The sequence below is a fragment of the Microcaecilia unicolor genome, chromosome 3, assembly GCF_901765095.1.
Source record: "Microcaecilia unicolor chromosome 3, aMicUni1.1, whole genome shotgun sequence".
Lineage (NCBI taxonomy): Eukaryota > Metazoa > Chordata > Amphibia > Gymnophiona > Siphonopidae > Microcaecilia > Microcaecilia unicolor.
Window position 1 is genome coordinate 119,213,265 of NC_044033.1, and position 20,754 is coordinate 119,234,018.

Sequence of the window (20,754 nt, forward strand, 5' to 3'; positions counted from 1 at the left end):
GGCTAGTGTTTATTAATGTTGCTTAATGACAGATCACTTAGCAAAATTACTGTGGAAGACACTATGATGTAGTAACATCAGGTTTGTTTATGTAAACGTCTGTAAGTTTTAGAACTGGCTAGTATCAGAGATACTGTGTTAGAAAGTCAATGCATGCCAAACTCATACCAGCACAAACTCATGCATTTTTCCTTAATAGGTTCCTTAAATATACAGCTAAGGCAATACATTGCAGTACAATATAATTTTAAGAGGTTCAGTCTTTTCAAGGGTATATTATCCTACCTTGCTTTCTATGTCTGCAGCTTGTGAATCTAGCCTGTGAAGTATTTAGAAGTCTGTTGAAGCTGGCATGCTCCTTTCTCACTTTCTACTAACAAATTAACAAGCATAAATTTGATATTTTTTTTGTTCCAGGAAGTCACTTTCGTATTGCTGTCTACTTTATGAAAAGATGGGTCAATCTCCGTTGTATTGTGAAGGAGCAGTTTCATGGTACAGTATTTATAACAGTTTTTCTAGTTCAGCAGAATATGTAATTTTTGTTGTTTTTTTTCTGCTTTGAGGAGAATAAAGAGGAAAACTGTATTCAACTTAAGTCGTTATGCAAATTATTAGCTAAACATGACTGTTGCAATTTGAGGTTTTCTTTAAAGTTTTGTGTTGCATGCTTGACACCCTCAGGGTAGTCAACTGGGCCACACTAGATTTTACTTTTCTGATGAGTCTAAGCATTTTACTGAGTCTCTAGAATGTGAATCAACAGAGGGTGAACTGTGAATCACATTGTTTGTCTTATAAACTCAAATGTATGCTTTAAGTGTATGTAAGAAAAAACTTTCACTCAACCCAGGACTATAAAATCCTTACCTAGGGAATGTCATTCTGCCAGATTGTCTTGTTATTTTTTTCTTCCCCTTCTTTGGTTTCCAAGGACAACATAATTTTTTAAAGAAGTGGCATCAAAAGCCAAGAGCAGAAAAAAAAAAAATCATAACTATAATTGCTAATTTGTCTTTGCCTGGATCAGATTTAGTCAAGTAAAAGTTCTCAGAAGTCTTAACTGTTTGATAGCTTTAAAAAGTGACATTTTTCTTAAAGTTAATAGTATCCAAAATATGAACAGAGTTGCACACCGGCATATCATAAATATATGCCAACAAGAAGGCTTAGAAGCAAATGTTGGTATTTTTTAAATCAACACCTTCATAAATTTATATAAATATTAAGGGGTCCTTTTTATGAAAAGGTGGCTGGAGTTGGCTGTGGCCACTTCAAGCCTGTTTTCCATTTACGGCAATAATGGCCAGGCGCTAATTTCAAAATTAGTACCTGGCCATTTACCACATTAGCCCTTACTGCCTTCTATTTAGTAGGAGCTAAGGCCTCACGTGCTAACCGGCATAACCCACATAATCAAATAATACTGTAGATGTATCAGCAAATGCTGCCTGTTTGAGAGGCTGTATTATGTCTCTTCCACAATGTTGCCAAATTTCTAAAACATCAAAATACTTGTTCATTTTAGTATCTTCGATGTTTCATCCTAATCTTAAAGTGGCATCTAAAACTGTACGGTTATAACTAGAATAAGTACATAAGTAATGCCACACTGGGAAAGACCAAGGGTCTATCAAGCCCAGCATCCTGTCCACGACAGCGGCCAATCCAGGCCAAGGGCACCTGGCAAGCTTCCCAAACGTACAAACATTCTATACATGTTATTCCCGGAATTGTGGATTTTTCCCAAGTCCATTTAGTAGCAGTTTATGGACTTGTCCTTTAGGAAACCGTCTAACCCCTTTTTAAACTCTGCCAAGCTAACCGCCTTCACCACGTTCTCCGGCAACGAATTCCGGAGTTTAATTACACGTTGGGTGAAGAAAATTTTTCTCCGATTTGTTTTAAATTTACTACACTGTAGTTTCATCGCATGCCCCTTGTCCCGTCTGTGGCCGTGCCAACCCTCAGACTTACCCTGTTTCTGGGAGTCAGTGTCTGTGCTGGCTTCTGCTTGTCTCTGTGTCTGTGTCTGTCTTAGGTTCTCTCTGGCTCTGTGTGTTGATTGCCCTACTGAACCTCACCTGTGTGGGCTATGCCTCTTCCAAGATGGCTGCCGCCTCTTCGTCTCTGCCAGTATCTAAGATGGCTCCCGCTGTTACTTTCTATGGGATGCCTGCTCTGAGTGTCAAGCCTCTGTTTGGTTGCAAGGTAATTGCTGCACCTGTAGCTCTGGTGTTGAGGGCTTTATTAATCACTTGGAGACTACAGTCCTGGCCTTTGCATCTGATGGCGTCTGATCGCATCTGATCTCATCTCATCTCATCTCATCTGAGATCATCCAAAGGTCCTGGTGTATAGAGTGCTATGTACCCAGTGTCAGTGTTTGCTCTGTGTGAGTGTTCTCTATGTTTGTTTCCAAGGTTTAACTAGTTAGCTTATGCACCGTCTGGCTTGTTGCCTGTGCATAGCTTTACTAGTTCTCTATGTTTGTTTCCAAGGTTTAACTAGTTAGCTTATGCACCGTCTGGCTTGTTGCCTGTGCATAGCTTTACTAGTTCTCTATGTTTGTTTCCAAGGTTTAACTAGTTAGCTTAGCACCGTCTGGCTTGTTGCCTGTGCATAGCTTTACTAGGTCGCTATGTTTATTTCCAAGGTTTGACTAGCCAGCTCAGGCACCGTGTGGGTTGTAGCCCGTGCATAGCTCTGCTAGTTCTCTATGTTCATGTCCAAGGTTTGACTAGCCAGCTCAGGCACCGTGGGGCGTGTTGCCTGTGCATAGCTCTGCTAGTTCTCTATGTTTATGTCCAAGGTTAGACTAGCCAGCTCAGGCACCGTGTGGGTTGTAGCCCGTGCATAGCTCTGCTAGCTCTCTATGTTTATGTCCAAGGTTTGACTAGCCAGCTCAGGCACCGTGGGGCGTGTTGCCTGTGCATAGCTCTGCTAGTTCTCTATGTTTATGTCCAAGGTTAGACTAGCCAGCTCAGGCACCGTGTGGGTTGTAGCCCGTGCATAGCTCTGCTAGCTCTCTATGTTTATGTCCAAGGTTTTGACTAGCCAGCTCAGGCACCGTGGGGCGTGTTGCCTGTGCATAGCTCTGCTAGTTCTCTATGTTTATGTCCAAGGTTAGACTAGCCAGCTCAGGCACCGTGTGGGTTGTAGCCCGTGCATAGCTCTGCTAGCTCTCTATGTTTATGTCCAAGGTTTGACTAGCCAGCTCAGGCACCGTGGGGCGTGTTGCCTGTGCATAGCTCTGCTAGTTCTCTATGTTTATGTCCAAGGTTAGACTAGCCAGCTCAGGCACCGTGTGGGTTGTAGCCCGTGCATAGCTCTGCTAGCTCTCTATGTTTATGTCCAAGGTTTTGACTAGCCAGCTCAGGCACCGTGGGGCGTGTTGCCTGTGCATAGCTCTGCTAGTTCTCTATGTTTATGTCCAAGGTTAGACTAGCCAGCTCAGGCACCGTGTGGGTTGTAGCCCGTGCATAGCTCTGCTAGCTCTCTATGTTTATGTCCAAGGTTTGACTAGCCAGCTCAGGCACCGTGGGGCGTGTTGCCTGTGCATAGCTCTGCTAGTTCTCTATGTTTATGTCCAAGGTTAGACTAGCCAGCTCAGGCACCGTGTGGGTTGTAGCCCGTGCATAGCTCTGCTAGCTCTCTATGTTTATGTCCAAGGTTTTGACTAGCCAGCTCAGGCACCGTGGGGCGTGTTGCCTGTGCATAGCTCTGCTAGTTCTCTATGCTTATGTCCAAGGTTAGACTAGCCAGCTCAGGCACCGTGTGGGTTGTAGCCCGTGCATAGCTCTGCTAGTTCTCTATGTCTATTTCCAAGGTTTGACTAGCCAGCTCAGGCACCGTGTGGTTTGTAGCCTGTGCATAGCTCTGCTAGTTCTCTGAGTATGTTTCCAAGTGATAGACTAGCCAGCTTAGGCACCGTGTGGCTTGTAGCCTGTGCATAGCTCTGCTAGTTCCCTGTGTTAGTTCCTAGTGACAGACTAGCCAGCTTAGGCCCGCCTGGCTTGTAGCATGTGTTAAGCTCCGCTAGTATTCTGCGTTGTGTCCAGGGCATGACTTGTTAGCTGGGGCACAGCTTAGTTGTTAGCTGGTGTTTAGCCTTCCAAGTCTCCTGAGTTTGCTCTGTGTATGTTCTTGTGTATGACTGGTTGGCCTGGGTATAGCGTTTCTATTAGCCCGGGTACAGTCTACTAGTCATTGTGTTGATTCCTGCCGACTGCCAGAACCCGGACAGTTCCTGCTAGTCTGCCTTGCCTTCGCCTAGGTGCCAGGGGGCACTCCTGGATCTTCATTCCTGCGGTTCCTGTAAGTCCTACCGGCTGCCAGAACCTGAGGGCTCAACCCGAGGGAGAAGGCAGCCAAGTGTAGGTGACGCCTAGGTCCAGGGTGTTCCAGTTCCGCGGGTCCCGCTCCAGTGTGTTCCAGTCCAGCGGGTTTCACTCCTGTACGTTTCAGTCCAGTGGGGCCACTCCAGTGTGTCCAGTCCAGGGGGCCCCACTCCAGTGCGCACCAGTCCGGTGCGTTCCGTTCCGAGTGTTCCGGTGTAGTACTCCAGTCCGGAGTTCCGGTCCAGTCTTATCTTCTCTCTACCTGGAAGGTGGTTTTGCCTAAAGGACTCACAAACCCCGCGCTCCCGGGGAAGAAGCCTGAAGGTATGCCAAGGTCCTCGAGAGCGCGTCAAGCGCGAGAGCCGCGACACCCCTTAGTCCTAGTATTTTTGGAAAGCGTGAACAGACGCTTCACATCCACCTGTCCCACTCCACTCATTATTTTATATACCTCAATTATGTCTCCCCTCAGCCATCTCTTCTCCAAGCTGAAAAGCCCTAGCCTCCTTAATCTTTCTTCATAGGGAAGTCGTCCCATCCCCGCTATCATTTTAGTCGCCCTTCGCTGCACCTTTTCTAATTCCACTATATCTTTCTTGAGATGCGGTGACCAGAATTGAACACAATACATCTCTTCTCTTCACACAAATCAAACTTGGGAAATGGGAGCAAATATCGACAATTTTCTTAATGATACACTTGGCACAAAAAACACTTCCCTGTTCAATGAGCCCATTAGGCCAATCAGCATCTTAAACTAGGGCTGTGCACAGCCCAAAAAGTTTCATTTTTGTTTTTTTCTAAATCTTTCCCGATTTTCGACTGTTTGATTTTTGGTTTGTTTCACACATTTGTCTTAATACATTTTTTTGTACATACAGTAGAATTTTTAATACGTGCAGCTTGATTGTATGCACATTAATTCATTGGTTTAGGTGCATACAATCAATTTTGCATACACTGAAATTAAGATAAACCAAATGCACACTACAAATTTACATCCCTACCTTAAATATGTACTCAAAATCTGTTGCACTCTGAGCAGAATGAGAGAGACGTCAATCCCTATATTTAAACTGTGGGGATATAACTGTGTTTAGCCTGAAAATACACTTCTGTCCACTTTGCAACACATGCTGATCATAATCACCTCCTCGAGTGATCTACTTAGGGATTTCTAAAACAGAAAACTTTAAATCCTCAAAAACATGTAATTCAATGCAATGTGATACAAGTGGGACTTGAAGAGCTGTCCAACAATGGCAAATGCTATGTTCAATCTCGCTGAAACTGTGTGAGTCATTTTTCCCAAATAAAACGTCTTGCAAGGACCACAATTTCACAAGTCATCTCAGTTAACTGTATGTTACCATATTGAAAGAAAGTAGTTTATTGGAACGACTGTATTCAAACTGAACAGTGGCTGCAAAGAGAGTGACCTCTGGATATTTGCAAATCAACAGAAGGGGTGTCTTGGAAAATGGAGACCATATTATATGATGTCAATTATTTATTCTTCATCCAAATATAAAAATGGGAAAATCTTGGAAAACAGGATTCAATTGAAACATATCCCAATGTATGGTCCACTGTGACTTGGAGGATGTCTATAGGACACTGCTCTTATGAACACTCCCTGCACAGTGTCAGAGCCACCTTAAAACCCCAGGATCTTGCCCAAGGGGGAAGTGACATAAGAGGGGTGAAGTCAGGGGGGCATGGCCCAGGAAATATAAAGGCCAGGCCAGAGCTAGGTTAAGGAGGCTCCGAGGGAAACAGAGATGTTCACTGCAAATGCCTACACTCCAAAGCTGAGAACCTGCAACCAACATGCTCAGGTAGGCCAAGTTTAGCTGAGAACCTGCAAGAGTTTGTATTTTGTCCTGGCTGGCTGCAGGCCAGCCTTGTGTACCTGCTAGAGACTGTGCTGATAACTCTGGATCCAGGAACCAGGCCAGACACCAATAAGAACTACTGCTGAGAGAAAGACATTCATGTGTGCTGGGGCCCTGCAGGACCAGGCCACCCAAGGACACTGTTATATTACAGAACTAATTTGAGTATTGATTTCTCCTTCCCTGTGAAGTGAACAGGAGCCCTTACCAGACACCTTTACATAAGTACATAAGTAATGCCACACTGGGAAAAGACCAGTCACGCGTTTGGTGAAGAAAAATTTTCTCCTATTTGTTTTAAATTTACTACACTGTAGTTTCATCGCATGCCCCCTAGTCCTAGTATTTTTGGAAAGCGTGAACAGACGCTTCACATCCACCTGTTCCACTACACTCAATATTTTATATACCTCTATCATGTCTCCCCTCAGCCGTCTCTTCTCCAAGCTGAAAAGCCCTAGCCTCCTTAGTCTTTCTTCATAGGGAAGTCGTCCCATCCCCGCTATCATTTTAGTCGCCCTTCGCTGCACCTTTTCCAATTCTACTATATCTTTCTTGAGATGCGGCGACCAGAATTGAACACAGTACTCGAGGTGCGGTCGCACCATGGAGCGATACAACGGCATTATAACATCCTCACACCTGTTTTCCATACCTTTCCTAATAATACCCAACATTCTATTCGCTTTCCTAGCCGCAGCAGCACACTGAGCAGGTTTCTGTGTGTTATCGACGACGACACCCAGATCCCTTTCTTTGTCCGTAACTCCTAACGTGGAACCTTGCATGACGTAGCTATAATTCGGGTTCTTTTTTCCCACATGCATCACCTTGCACTTGCTCACATTAACGTCATCTGCCATTTAGACGCCCAGTCTCCCAGTCTCGTAAGGTCTGTAATTTTTCACAATCCTGTCGCGATTTAACAACTTTGAATAACTTTGTGTCATCAGTAAATTTAATTACCTCACTAGTTACTCCCATCTCTAAATCATTTATAGATATATTAAAAAGCAGCGGTCCTAGCACAGACCCCTGAGGAACCCCACTAACTACCCTTCTCCATTGTGAATACTGCCCATTTAACATCACTCTCTGTTTCCTATACTTCAACCAGTTTTTAATCCACAATAGGACATTTCCTCCTATCCCATGACCCTCCAATTTCCTCTGTAACCTTTCATGAGGTACCTTGTCAAATGCCTTTTGAAAATCCAGATACACAATATCAACCGGCTCCCCTTTGTCCACATGTTTGTTTACTCCTTCAAAGAATTGAAGTAAATTGGTCAGGCAAGATTTCCCCACACAAAAGCCGTGCTGACTTGGTCTCAGTAATCCATATCCTCGGATGTGCTCTGTAATTTTGTTTTTCATAATAGTCTCTACCATAATAAATAATTTCTTTCTTCTTTGCTTTTGTGGTGTGAATGTGCTTTACTATTGTATATGGAGTTCATTTCCTTCATTATATTTTTAATTTTTGATTGTACTCTGCTGTAATTTTATGTGAATTTTAGCGGTAGATCAAGCTTAATAAATTAAAAACTAAACTATAAACTATTATTTGTTTCACCAGAACTTGCTGAGTGTGTGTGACTTATCTTACCTGGTCCCATGGTCTGCCCTCGCTCATGTTACCACATATTGTGGCAGTGATGGGATTTGAGCGTTCCCTGCCAGAAGACTCCACAGTCCATAGTCTCCGGGGCTCTGGGCCTTATAGGACTACCATGTGGGATCGACGGGCTAAAGAGATAAGTTCTGCCCTGAGAGAGAGGGAACGTTTAAAGAGTTTGGTAAGAGCTGGACAGGCAGGTTTTTATTTTTATTTTAATTCTTTCACAGTACACAATGCAGATGTGCAGAAAACATGGAAAGACTACTCCAGGCCTTGTAAATGGCAATATGAACAACAGCAGATGTTGCAAGATTTGCTGGAGATACAGCGTAACTCGCTGGTACAAATGATACAAGCACTACAGGCCACCAGGGCGCAAACCACTCCATTGGTTCCAGTACTGAAAAAAATGTTACCCAGAGATAATCCAGACTATTTCCTGATGAATTTTGGCCAGAAGCGTCATGGATGGCCTATTTAGGGAACCTTCTAACTGATAGTAGTCAGACTGCCTTCCAGAGCTTCAACTTCAGCAGGGTGGCCACTTATGCAGAAAAGAAGACCATCCTGGAGTGGGCGGGCTGCCTACTGCTTTGAATTTAGTTGCAAAAATCACAGAAAGGCGGTATATTGAATCCCATTCCCTTTTCTTATCAGCAATGATTTTGGAAGGGTCTCTACATGTAAGAATCCCTAAAATTTCTTTACAGGCTCAAAGAAGTAGCCTGGAGATGGATCCAACCAGAGTTAACAACAGTTGTCCTCTTTGAACAATACCTGGAGAGGCTACCACTGTCCATGAAACAGTGGGTGAGGCAATACCCGAAGCTGACCCCTGCAAAGATAAAATACAAGTGGGAAGTCCTGAGAAGAGAAAAGATGGGGTCTGAAACCTCCAGGGACGTGAAAGCACTTCCTTTCCCGACACCTCGGAGAACGGGGTTGGAGTGAGAGAGACCCTTGTCCCCGCGAACACAGCGACCTTCACCCATCTGGTCACGAGACTAGTTCTCTCTCACTTGCTTCAGGTGTAGGGAGAAAGGCATGAATAAACATGCTGATAAAGGTGAGTCGGTTGATGTAGTGTATCTAGATTTTCAGAAAGCTTTTGATAAAGTACCTCATGAGAGACTCCTGAGAAAATTAAGGAGTCATGGGATAAGAGGCAATGTCCTTTTGTGGATTAAGAATTAGTTATTGGACAGAAAATAGAGGGTAGGATTAAATGGCTATTTTTCTCAATGGAAGAGGATGAATAGTGGAGTGCTGTAGGGATCTGTAATGGGACCGGTGCTATTTAACATATTTATAAATAATTTGGAAATCGGAACGATGAGTGAGGTGATTAAATTTGCAGATGACAGTAAACTATTCAAAGTTCTGAAAACGCATGCAGACTGTGAAAAATTGCAGGAAGACCTTAGGAAACTGGAAGACTGGGCATCCAAATGGCAGATGAAATTTAATGTAGACAAATGCAAAGTGATTCACATTGGGAAGAATAATTTGAATGTTTCAAATCGGTTATCTGATGGTAGGGTTCACTTTAGGACTCGGCGTTCAAGAGAAAGACCTAGGTGTCATTGTAGACAATCCACTGAAATCTTCTGCCCAGTGTGCAGCTACAGCCAAAAAAGCAAAGGCTAGGAATTATTAGGAGAGGGATGCAAGGTAAGACCAAAAATATAATGCCTCTGTATTGCTCCATGGTGCAACCTGACCTTAAATATTGTGTTCAATTCTGGTTGCCTTATCTCAAAAAATGATATAGTGGAATTAGAAAAAATTCAAAAAAGAGCAACTGAAATGATACAGGAGATGGAACTGCTCCCATATGAGTAAAGGCTAAAGAGGTTAGGGCTCTTTAGCTTGGAAAAGAGATGGCTAAGGGGGCGATATAATTGAAGTCTACAAAAATCCTGAGTGGTGTGGAGCGGGTGGAGGTAAATCGATTTTTTTCACTCATTCAAAAAGTACAAAGACCAGAGTGCACTAGTTGAAATTTCATGGAAATACTTTTAAAACAAATAGGAGGAAATATTTTTTCATGCAAAAATAATTAAGCTCTGGAACTCATTGCCGGAGGATGTGGTAATGGCGCTTAATGTATCTGGATTTTAAAAATGTTTGGACATGTTCCTGGAGAAAAAGTCCATATTCTGTTATTGATATGGACTTGGGGGGAGCAACTCTTGCCCTTGGATTGGCAGCATGGAATGGTGCTACTAATTGGGTTCTGCCAGGTACTTGTGATCTGAATTAGCCACTGCTGGAAGCAGGATACTGGGCTAGATGGACCCAGTATGGCTATTCTTAGGTTCTTATGACAGTGCTGGGGAGCAGCTAGCTATCCTGGTACATGTATGTATCAGTGACATAGGAAAGTGTGTGTGGGGGGGGTAGGAATTTCTGGAAGATAAATTTTAGTATTTTATGTAAAAAAAAAAATATTAAACCATAGTCTGCAGGGTAACATTCTCAGGAATGTTCTATATTCAATGCATAGTACAGGCAGAGCTCAGAAATTTCAAATGTGTAGATGAGATGATAGTGCAGGGAGGGAGGTAGTTAGATTTGTTAGGAACTGAACAGTATTCTGTGGAAGTGTGTGTGTGGGGAGGGGGGATATGGAGCTATTCCAAAATAATTGGCTCCTCTTTAGCCAAGTTAGATAGAACAGCTGTTAAACTAGACCCTGAGGATAAGTTGACAGTTGCTCAGGAGCACGTTGTTCTGAGTAAGGTGATTTTGAAGGATACTATCAAAAAAGTAAGTTAGGGCAACTTAGTAGAGAGGTTGCAGTAAAGACAAAAGTAGCCCAGGCACCTTTAAGTAAAGAACAGACAAGGTTGAAAGATTGCAAATTGTCCCTGCTGGGCAAGGGAAAGGGTAAGAAAGCCATACTGGCAATGGGATGGAGCGGGACCAATTCAGCATTAGCACCTGCAATATTTGGAGGTTACCCACCACACCCACTCCAAACTATACCTTTAGTCAACTGCTAAGCAGATTGTAAATAGAAGCAAGAAATATACTTTAAAATGCTTGTACACAAATTCTAAAAGCCTAAAAAAATAAGATGAGAGCGTTATGGGAGTATTTTAATATATATCACTGAATGACGATGCATTTATTTACTTATTCATTCAAAGCTTGCTATACCGCTTAACATAACATGTAGGCTAAGTGGTTTACAAACTAAAAACCATATATGGCAAAGATGAGAGCGTAGACAAGCACGATACATTTAACATACAAATGGATTACAAACTAAAAAAACATAGGGGAAAAGAAATCCAATAATCATAGGAAAGGTCAGAGAGTAGGCTAAAGGAGGAGTGGCGGACTTTGGACCTGGGGAACTGGGTTCAATTCCCACTGCAGGCACAGGCAGCTCCTTGTGACTTTGGGCAAGTCACTTAACCCTCCATTGCACCAGGTACAAATAAGTACCTGTATATAATATGTAAGCCGCATTGAGCCTACTATGAGTGGGAAAGTGCGGGGTACAAATGTAATAAAATAAATTAATTAATTAACATACAAATGGTCCCAGGTAGTGCACCAAAATCAACCCAACCCAGCTAACGGCCCAAAGGCTTGTAAAAAATAAAAGCCAAGTTTTAACTTTCGATTTATAAAGTTTTTAAGGATAGTTCACTTTGTTAAACTGTACAGCGCTGCGTAACTCTAGTAGCGCTTTAGAAATGTTAAGTAGTAGTAGTAGAATGTCAGAGTGCTGGAGCAGTAAAGAACAAAGCACTGTGTCTTGTATATTCTAGTAGATATAGAGGGTAATAATTGAAAGGGGCACCCAAGTTTTCCTGAAAACGTCCTCGCAGGACGTCCCGGCGAAGGGGCGCGTATTATCGAAACAAGATGGGCGTCCATCTTTCGTTTCGATAATAAGGTCGGGGACGCCCAAATCGCGAAATTTAGCTCGACCTTAGAGATGGTTGTCCTCAATTTTCAGCGATAATGGAAACCGAGGACGCCCATTTCAGAAACGACCAAATCCAAGCCCTTTGGTCGTTGGAGGAGCCAGCATTCATAGTGCACTGGTCCCCCTGACATACCAAGACACCAACTGGGCACCCTAGGGGGCACTGCAGTGGACTTTAGAAATTGCTCCCAGGAGCATAGCTCCCTTACCTTGTATGCTGAGCCCCCCAAAACCCACTCCCCACAACTGTACACCACTACCATAGCCCTTAGGGATGAAGGAGGGCCACCTACATGTGGGTACAGTGGGTTTGTGGTGGGTTTTGAAGGGCTCACATATACCACCACAAGTGTAACAGGTAGGGGGGGATGGGCCTGGGTCTGCCTGCCTGAAGTGCACTGCACCCACTAAAACTGCTCCAGGGACCTGCATACTGCTGACATGGAGCTGGGTATAAGTACATAAGTAATGCCACACTGGGAAAAGTCCAAGGGTCCATCGAGCCCAGCATCCTGTCCACGACAGCGGCCAATCCAGGCCAAGGGCACCTGGCAAGCTTCCCAAACATACAAACATTCTATACATGTTATTCCTGGAATTGTGGATTTTTCCCAAGTCCATCTAGTAGTGGTTTATGGACTTTTTCTTTAGGAAACCGTCTAACCCCTTTTTAAACTCTGCTAAGCTAACCGCCTTCACCACATTCTCCGGCAACGAATTCCAGAGTTTAATTTTTAATTTAATTTGAGGCTAGCATAGAGGCTGGGTCGAGGATGCCCATGTGTTAGGCACGCCCCAGTCCCGCCTTCGCTACACCTCCAACACGCCCACGTGAACTTTGGTCGTCCCTGCTTTCGATTATGCCGATTTGGGCAACCCTGTGAGAAGGATGCCCACCTTGCGATTTGTGTCGAAAGATGGGCGCCCTTCTCTGTCAAAAATAAGCCTGATAATAGTCATCTCAGAGACCTGGTGGACGGAGGATAACCAGTGGATCACTGCAGTGCCAGGGTACAAATTATAGCTCAGTGATAGGGTCATCAAATTAGTGGAGGAAATCAAATGCAAGGTTCAGAACGCTTTTCAACACCTCTGCACTTTGAATAGAGCCGTTCCAAAATATTCTTTGGGTTTGGGAAAAAAAAATAAAGTGAAATGAAACTCAGTGTGATAATATATTTAACCATTACATATCACAGGCAAGATCTCAAAAATGGCAGAGGCAGGTGGCACTTCATAATGTAACCAATTTATTGAGGCATGAGCTTTCAAGCAGCAGAATCTACTTCATCAGATGTATGAAGTGTACTTCAGGAGGTGCATAAATATACATGAACATGCATAGGAGGAGGAGGAATCAAAGTATAAAGAAGGCATTGAAAATTATAAGGAAGGGTATGGAAAGGGAGTGATAACTGCAGCATAGGTCAGTTAGCTAACACCTATGGTGAGTGAAAAAGGCAGGATGGCCTACAAATAGTCCATTCACACCTGTAGAGAACCCATGAACCAATTGTCCCTATTCAGACCTAGAGTGAAGAGGTTAAGCTTTTTTATGAGTTTCAAATCAGCAATTTCACTCTTGAATGTCCCTTTGAAGTTCCTTTGTAAGAGAAAGGCAACATCAAGGTCAGAGAGTGTCCTGGAAGGATGAAATGTTCATTTTACTGGTTTCTGAGTGTTGCCATTTCTAATGTCAGATTTTTGTCTTTGTATTCATTTTCTTAGAAGAAGAGCAGGTGAATGAGAACATAAGAATAGCCATACTGGGTCAGACCAATGGTCCATCTAGATCAGTATCCTGTTTCTAACAGTGGCCAATCCAGGTCACAAGTACCTGGCAGAAACCCAAATAGTAGCGACAATCTATGCCAGTGGTTCCCAAACCTGGTCCTGTAGGCACCCCAGCCAGTCAGGTTTTCAGGATATCTACAATGAATATTCTTGAGAGAGATTTGCAGTGGAGGAGTGGTCTAGTGGTTAGGGTGGTGGACTCTGGTCCTGGGGAACTGAGTTCGATTCCCACTTCAGGCACAGCTCCTTGTGACTCTGGGCAAGTCACTTAACCCTCCATTGCCCCAGGTACAAATAAGTACCTGTATATGTAAGCCGCATTGAGCCTGCCATGAGTGGGAAAGCGCGGGGTACAAATGTAACTAAAATAAATAAATAAATAAAAATGAGAGAGATTTGCATGCAGTGGAGGCAGTGCATGTAAATCTCTCCCATGAATATTTATTTTGGGTATCCTAAAAACCTGACTGGCTAGGGTGCCTCCAGGACCAGGTTTGGGAACCACTGCTCTATGCTACCAATCCCAGAGTAAGCAGTGTTGAGTCCTGTGATGGTGTTGCCAATGGGGACAGAGTTGTCATCTAGGCATCCCGCAGGGTCTAGTTCTTATGTGGGTGTCATCTTTGTATAGTTTATGGTTGCTGGTGGGTATCCATTTAAGATTGCTTGCTGTCAGTAGGCCAGGATAGGGCTGCCATACAAGGCCTGCATGAACTGAAGCATTCATGAAAAAAGTTATATGGTTCAGTCACTAGGCTTCACAGTAGAATTTACACAAAAAAAAAAGAAAGCAAGCCAGCCCATCAGGGATAACGGTGTGGCAGCAGTGTTAATGAAGGTAAGTATGGTGGGGAAATTTTATGAACAACACAAACCCCCCACTCCAAATAATAAGGAAAAGTGAAAGTCTAGTGATTAAAGGTTTAAGGGAGGAGAAAGCCTCAAGGAGCTCTTGATCAACCGATCTACAAAGCTATAGATGATCCTATTGACCTATGTCTTGGTCTCAAAAAGATCTGCTCCTCATCATAGGCAAAAAAAACCTTCCCAATACCTTCAATATAGATTGATAGGAAAAACGTCTTTCTAATCTGTATCAAAATAGTTATAATAGTACCAAAATAGTGGCACTGGTTGCTGCTAAGCTCAAGTGGTGTCAAAGCCCATAACACAAAAATAGGCAAGAATGTCACTTAGCTTTCATGTGATTGTTCAGCTGTGCAGTCTCATCTGCTCAAAAGCCATCAAACCCCCGTACCGATGGTGGCCAGCGTTTCGCTCCTGCTAAAAAGAGCAATGCCGCTTCAGGGTCCAAATGGGTGGCGGCTTTAGTATAGCACTACTTCTCCTTACAGGTGGAAAGGTTCCCAAAAGCAAGTTGTTTGCAAGGAAATCCTTTATCTGCCTTTTTGCAGCTGCAGACTCTCAGCAGGTTTTGCCTACAGCCTACACCCTGGTTGATCAAGAGCTGCTTGAGGCTTTTTCCTCCCTTAAACCTTTAATCACTAGACTTTCACTTTTCCTTATTATTTGGAGTGAGGGGTTTGTGTTGTTGGTACTCAAGACAGTGAAATTTTACCTCCACCACCACTTTCTTTTGTGGTTTAGGGGGAAATTATATGAAGCAGGCCTTGGGAAATTATTTCCAGTTCCTGTTTATGCATCTGTATTTTGGGTGGGAGTGTTTTCCATAACTGGGAAAATAGAAAAGAGGGGAGATGTGGTTTGAAAGAAGCATTTACTTTGCTGCTATGTGTCATTGTATCATTGCATGTTGTATGATGCAGAAGCTGAAATTGCACCCAAAGAAAAGCATTGGGACATTTTTGGGGAGCTTATTTCTCTTAAACCACAAGTCTAATCTGGTCCATTCTCATACTTGGTCTCCTTTCACCAGCTTTCTTATATCACCAAATTTGGTCCAGCCCATTAAATTTTTGGAAAGTTATTTCGCCCCAGGCAACATTCTCAGCCACATCTAGATAATTTCTTTCCAACATTCTGTTGAGGTGGAAAGAATAAGTCGCTAGTGGAGTGCCTCAAGGATCTCTATTGAGACCTGTAATGTATAACATATTTACAAATGTCCTAAAAAAGGAGCCATAAGTGAGGTGATCAAAATATGGATGACACAAAATTATTCAAAAGTTTTTAAAACAGCAGAGGACTATGAGGAATTGTAGAAGATCTTTTGAAATTAGAAGACTTTGGTGTGTAAGTGACAGATTACATTTAATGTGGGACATATGCAAAGTGATGCACAGAAGGGGAAAGAAATCCCTCTCTCTGTTGAACAGAGTCTGTTTTCTGATGGAAGTCCAGTAAGAGGGCTTTTTATAGCTTTGGTCCATATTTAAAATGGCTCTGTAATGGGTTATCAACAGATACATCAACAGATGTACTTCTCTTGGCATCAGCATATGCAATCTGGGTGGATCAGACAATCTCAACCATCTCACTGCTCTTCACTATCCAAAGAGGTCATGTGGTCTGTTCTGAACATTGAATCTTGCAGTACATGTTTATATTCTTTTAACTGAGATGGATAAAAATCTTTATTGTTAAAGGAGTTGGATTTGTGGCATTGATTTTCCACCTTTTTCATTGACCACCTTGACTGCGCTATTTCTTGTGTACCATGGGGCAGGTTTCATGGTATTTGCTAATTTATTTTTTAAATAATCTATTTTTTATTTACAATGGGGCTCATTTTCAAAGCACTTACAAAGTTCCATAGGTTACTATGGGGCCCTTTTACAGAGCGATAGTAAGCCTAATGCGGTCGCCGATGGTAATCCTTCTCCGAGCGTGTGCCATTTCTGGGGCAAAAAGAAAACCCCTGGAAATGGCTTGCACGGCAATAACCTGGCAGTAATCGGGCATCGCCGTGCGCTGCCCAGTTACCGCCAGGTTAGCGCGGGAGCCTTATCGCCACCTCAATGGCTGGCAGTAAGGGCTTCCTGCCGCTTAGCCCTGTGGTAAGAGTTCTCTTACCTCATGGCCATGTGTGCTGGGGAATTTTTTACCCGCTGTGGTAACAAGGGCCCTGGTGATCAGGAAAAATGGCCCCCGCCCCTAGCGCCAGGGCCCTTTTTCCCGCAACTTGGTAAAAGGACCCCTATGTAACTTTGTAAGTCTAAGTGCTATGAAAATACACAATATTACTCAAAAAATTCATTACAAGAGTCTACCATATTAGAAATGTTCTCCATATCTCTCTCATAAGATTGTTGAGAGATTTAAGGACATGAATTTATTTTTTCTATTAAAATTCTCAAGTGCTCATGGAGGATTATCTACTATTGTTGTCTAGGGTTAGCTCAATTGTAATTAGAGGATGGTCTGAACAGAAAACAGCTGTCAGTAAAATACTGTTAATATGGCAGTAATATATGAAGCTTTCCACCAAAGTGCCAAGTTAATTGTATGTCCTGCTACGTGGGTAGCAGAATTAATCTCCAAAGAAACCCTATAATAGACCCAGTATTTAAGGCTTCTCTTATGGTGAACAAGAGTCACTTATCTACTTGAATAATAAAATCACCAAAAATCACAAGCTTTGTAGCTTTCTGTCTTAACAGAAGGAGAAAAAACAGTTCAACAAATATAAAGTAGCAACAGTAGAGGTACTTAGAGGACAGGGATGAGAATCACATTCAAATGCCTAGGGTTTTTTGGTTTGTTTATACTAATCAAACAATGTAAACACACAGAATTTAAGTACATAAGTAATGCCATACTGGGAAAAGACCAAGGGTCCATCGAGCCCAGCATCCTGTCCACGACAGCGGCCAATCCAGGCCAAGGGCACCTGGCAAGCTTCCCAAACGCACACACATTCTATACATGTTATTCCTGGAATTGTGGATTTTTCCCAAGTCCATTTAGTAGCAGTTTATGGACTTGTCCTTTAGGAAACCGTCCAACCCATTTTTAAACTCTGCTAAGCTAACCGCCTTCACCACTTTCTCCGGCAACGAATTCCAGAGTTTAATTATACGTTGGGTGAAGAAAATGTTTCTCAGATTTGTTTTAAATTTATTACACTGTAGTTTCATTGCATGCCCCCTAGTCCTAGTATTTTTGGAAAGCGTGAACAGATGCTTCACATCCACCTGTTCCACTCCACTCATTATTTTATATACCTCTATCATGTCTCCCCTCAGCCTTCTCTTCTCCAAGCTGAATAGCCCTAGCCTCCTTAATCTTTCTTCATAGGGAAGTTGTCCCAATCCCGCTATCATTTTAGTCGCCCTTCGCTGCACCTTTTCCAATTCTACTATATCTTTCTTGAGATGCGGCGACCGGAATTGAACACAATACTCAAGGTGCGGTCGCACCATGGAGCGATACAACGGCATTATAACATCCTCACACCTGTTTTCCATACCTTTCCTAATAATACCCAACATTCTATTCGCTTTCCTAGTCGCAGCAGCACACTGAGCAGAAGGTTTCAGCGTATTATCAACGACGATACCCAGATCCCTTTCTTGGTCCGTAACTCCTAACGTGGAACCTTGCATGACGTAGCTATAATTCGGGTTCTTTTTTCCCACATGCATCACCTTGCACTTGCTCACATTAAACGTCATCTGCCATTTAGCTGCCCAGTCTCCCAGTCTCATAAGGTCCTCTTGTAATTTTTCACAATCCTGTCGCGATTTAACAACTTTGAATAACTTTGTGTCATCAGCAAATTTAATTACCTCACTAGTTACTCCCATCTCTAAATCATTTATAAATATATTAAAAAGCAGCGGTCCTAGCACAGACCTCTGAAGAACCCCACTAACTACCCTTCTCCATTGTGAATACTGACCATTTAACCCCACTCTCTGTTTCCTATCCTTCAACCAGTTTTTAATCCACAATAGGACATTTCCTCCTATCCCATGACCCTCCAATTTCCTCTGTAGCCTTTCATGAGGTACCTTGTCAAACGCCTTTTGAAAATCCAGATACACAATATCAACCAGTTCCCCTTTGTCCACATGTTTGTTTACTCCTTCAAAGAATTGAAGTAAATTGGTCAGGCAAGATTTCCCCACACAAAAGCCGTGCTGACTTGGTCTCAGTAATCCATGTCCTCGGATGTGCTCTGTAATTTTGTTTTTAATAATAGCCTCTTCCATTTTTCCCGGCACTGACGTCAGACTCACCAGTCTATAATTTCCCGGATCTCCCCTGGAGCCTTTTTAAAAAATCGGTGTTACATTGGCCACCCTCCAATCTTCCGGTACTACGCTCGATTTTAAGGATAAGTTGCATATCACTAGCAGTAGCTCCGCAAGCTCATTTTTCAGTTCTATCAGTACTCTAGGATGAATACCATCCGGTCCAGGAAATTTGCTACTCTTCAGTTTGCTGAACTGCCCCATTACGTCCTCCAGGTTTACCGTGAAGTCAGTAAGTTTCTCCGACTCGTCCGCTTGAAATACCATTTCCGACACCGGTATCCCACCCAAATCTTCCTCGGTGAAGACCGAAGCAAAGAATTCATTCAGTCTCTCCGCTACGTCTTTGTCTTCCTTGATCGCCCCTTTTACCCCTCGGTCATCCAGCGGCCCAACTGATTCTTTTGCCGGCTTCCTGCTTTTAATATACCGAAAAAAATTTTTACTATGTTTTTTTGCCTCTAATGCTATCTTTTCTTCGTAATCCCTCTTGGCCTTCTTTATCTGAGCCTTGCATTTGCTTTGACACTCCTTATGCTGCTTCTTGTTATTTTCAGACGGTTCCTTCTTCCATTTTCTGAAGGCGTTTCTTTTAGCCCTAATAGCTTCCTTCACCTCACTTTTCAACCAGGCCGGCTGTCTTTTGGACTTCCGTCTTTCTTTTCTAATTCGCGGAATATGTATGGCCTGGGCCTCCAGGATGGTATTTTTGAACAGCGTCCATGTCTGTAGTACAGTTTTTACTCTCTCAGTTGCCCCCCTAAGTTTTTTTTTTACCGTTCTTCTCATTTTATCATAGTCTCTTTTTTTAAAGTTAAACGCTAACGTATTTGACTTTCTGTGTACAGTTACTTCAAGGTCGATATCAAAACTGATCATATTATGATCACTGTTATCAAGTGGCCCCTGTACCATAACATTCCTCACCAGATCATGTGCTCCACTAAGGACCAAGTCTAGAATTTTTCCTTCTCTTGTCGGCTCCTGCACCAGCTGCTCCATAAAGCTGTCCTTGATTTCATCAAGGAATTGTACCTCTGTAGCGTGTCCCGATGTTACATTTACCTGCATCAAATCAATAATAATATGTATAATACTATACAATGAAAATATGTAATATCTTCTATCTAACCAAGGGGTCCTTTTAGTAAAGCTCAGCATGGGCTAAAGGACATTAGTGTACGCTAACTGCCACATGGTCCATAGGTATAAAATAAGATGCGCAGCATTTAGGGCGTGCTAAGCTTTAGAAAAGGGCCGCCAAATGTCTCCCTCCCACCTTAACCCTATTCCAAATTCTCAAGATCAAAAATAAACATCACTTTTATCCAGGGCTTTTTTGAGGGGGTGCAGGGACCGTCCTTCTTTGTTAAACTGTACAGTGCTGCGTAACCCTAGTTGCGCTTTAGAAATGTTAAGTAGTAGTACTTGGGGGTACTGAGTACCGGCACCTTTTCCATTGTCTGCTAAAATTGATCCATGGTCCCCAAGTTTCAATGAAGGAGCTCAGGCTCTACACACACCAATTCTGTCTTGTCATAGATTCTGTGACTAGTTGCAGGGGGCTGTTGTGAGGTGGGTCCCTCAGTGATCACCCCATCCCTGAAGGGTGGCCTGGCATTTGAGTACCGGCACCTTTTTCACTAGAAAAAACACACTGCTTTTATCAAATACAGCCACATCATTTAAACAGAATAATGTATAAAAAAAAAAAAAAACAGAGAGAGAAATGGGCTTTACAGATAACATAGTAACATAGTAGATGACGGCAGAAAAAGACCTGCATGGTCCATCCAGTCTGCCCAACAAGATAAACTCACATGTGCTACTTTTTGTGTATACCTTACCTTGATTTGTACCTGTCCTTTTCAGGGCACAGACCGTGTAAGTCTGCCCAGCACTATCCCCGCCTCCCAACCACCAGCCCCGCCTCCCAACACCGGCTCTGGCACAGACCGTATAAGTCTGCCCAGCACTATCCCTG

General features: G+C 43.0%; 1 protein-coding gene across 1 annotated transcript in view; it reads left to right on the top strand.

The window, feature by feature from the left end:
* The window catches only part of SLX4IP (SLX4 interacting protein), a 236,464-nt gene that overhangs the window by 158,616 nt on the left and 57,094 nt on the right, over positions 1-20,754 (top strand). Inside the window, 1 exon segment of the mRNA XM_030196329.1 lies at positions 418-495. Coding sequence (XP_030052189.1) covers positions 418-495 — 78 coding nt within the window.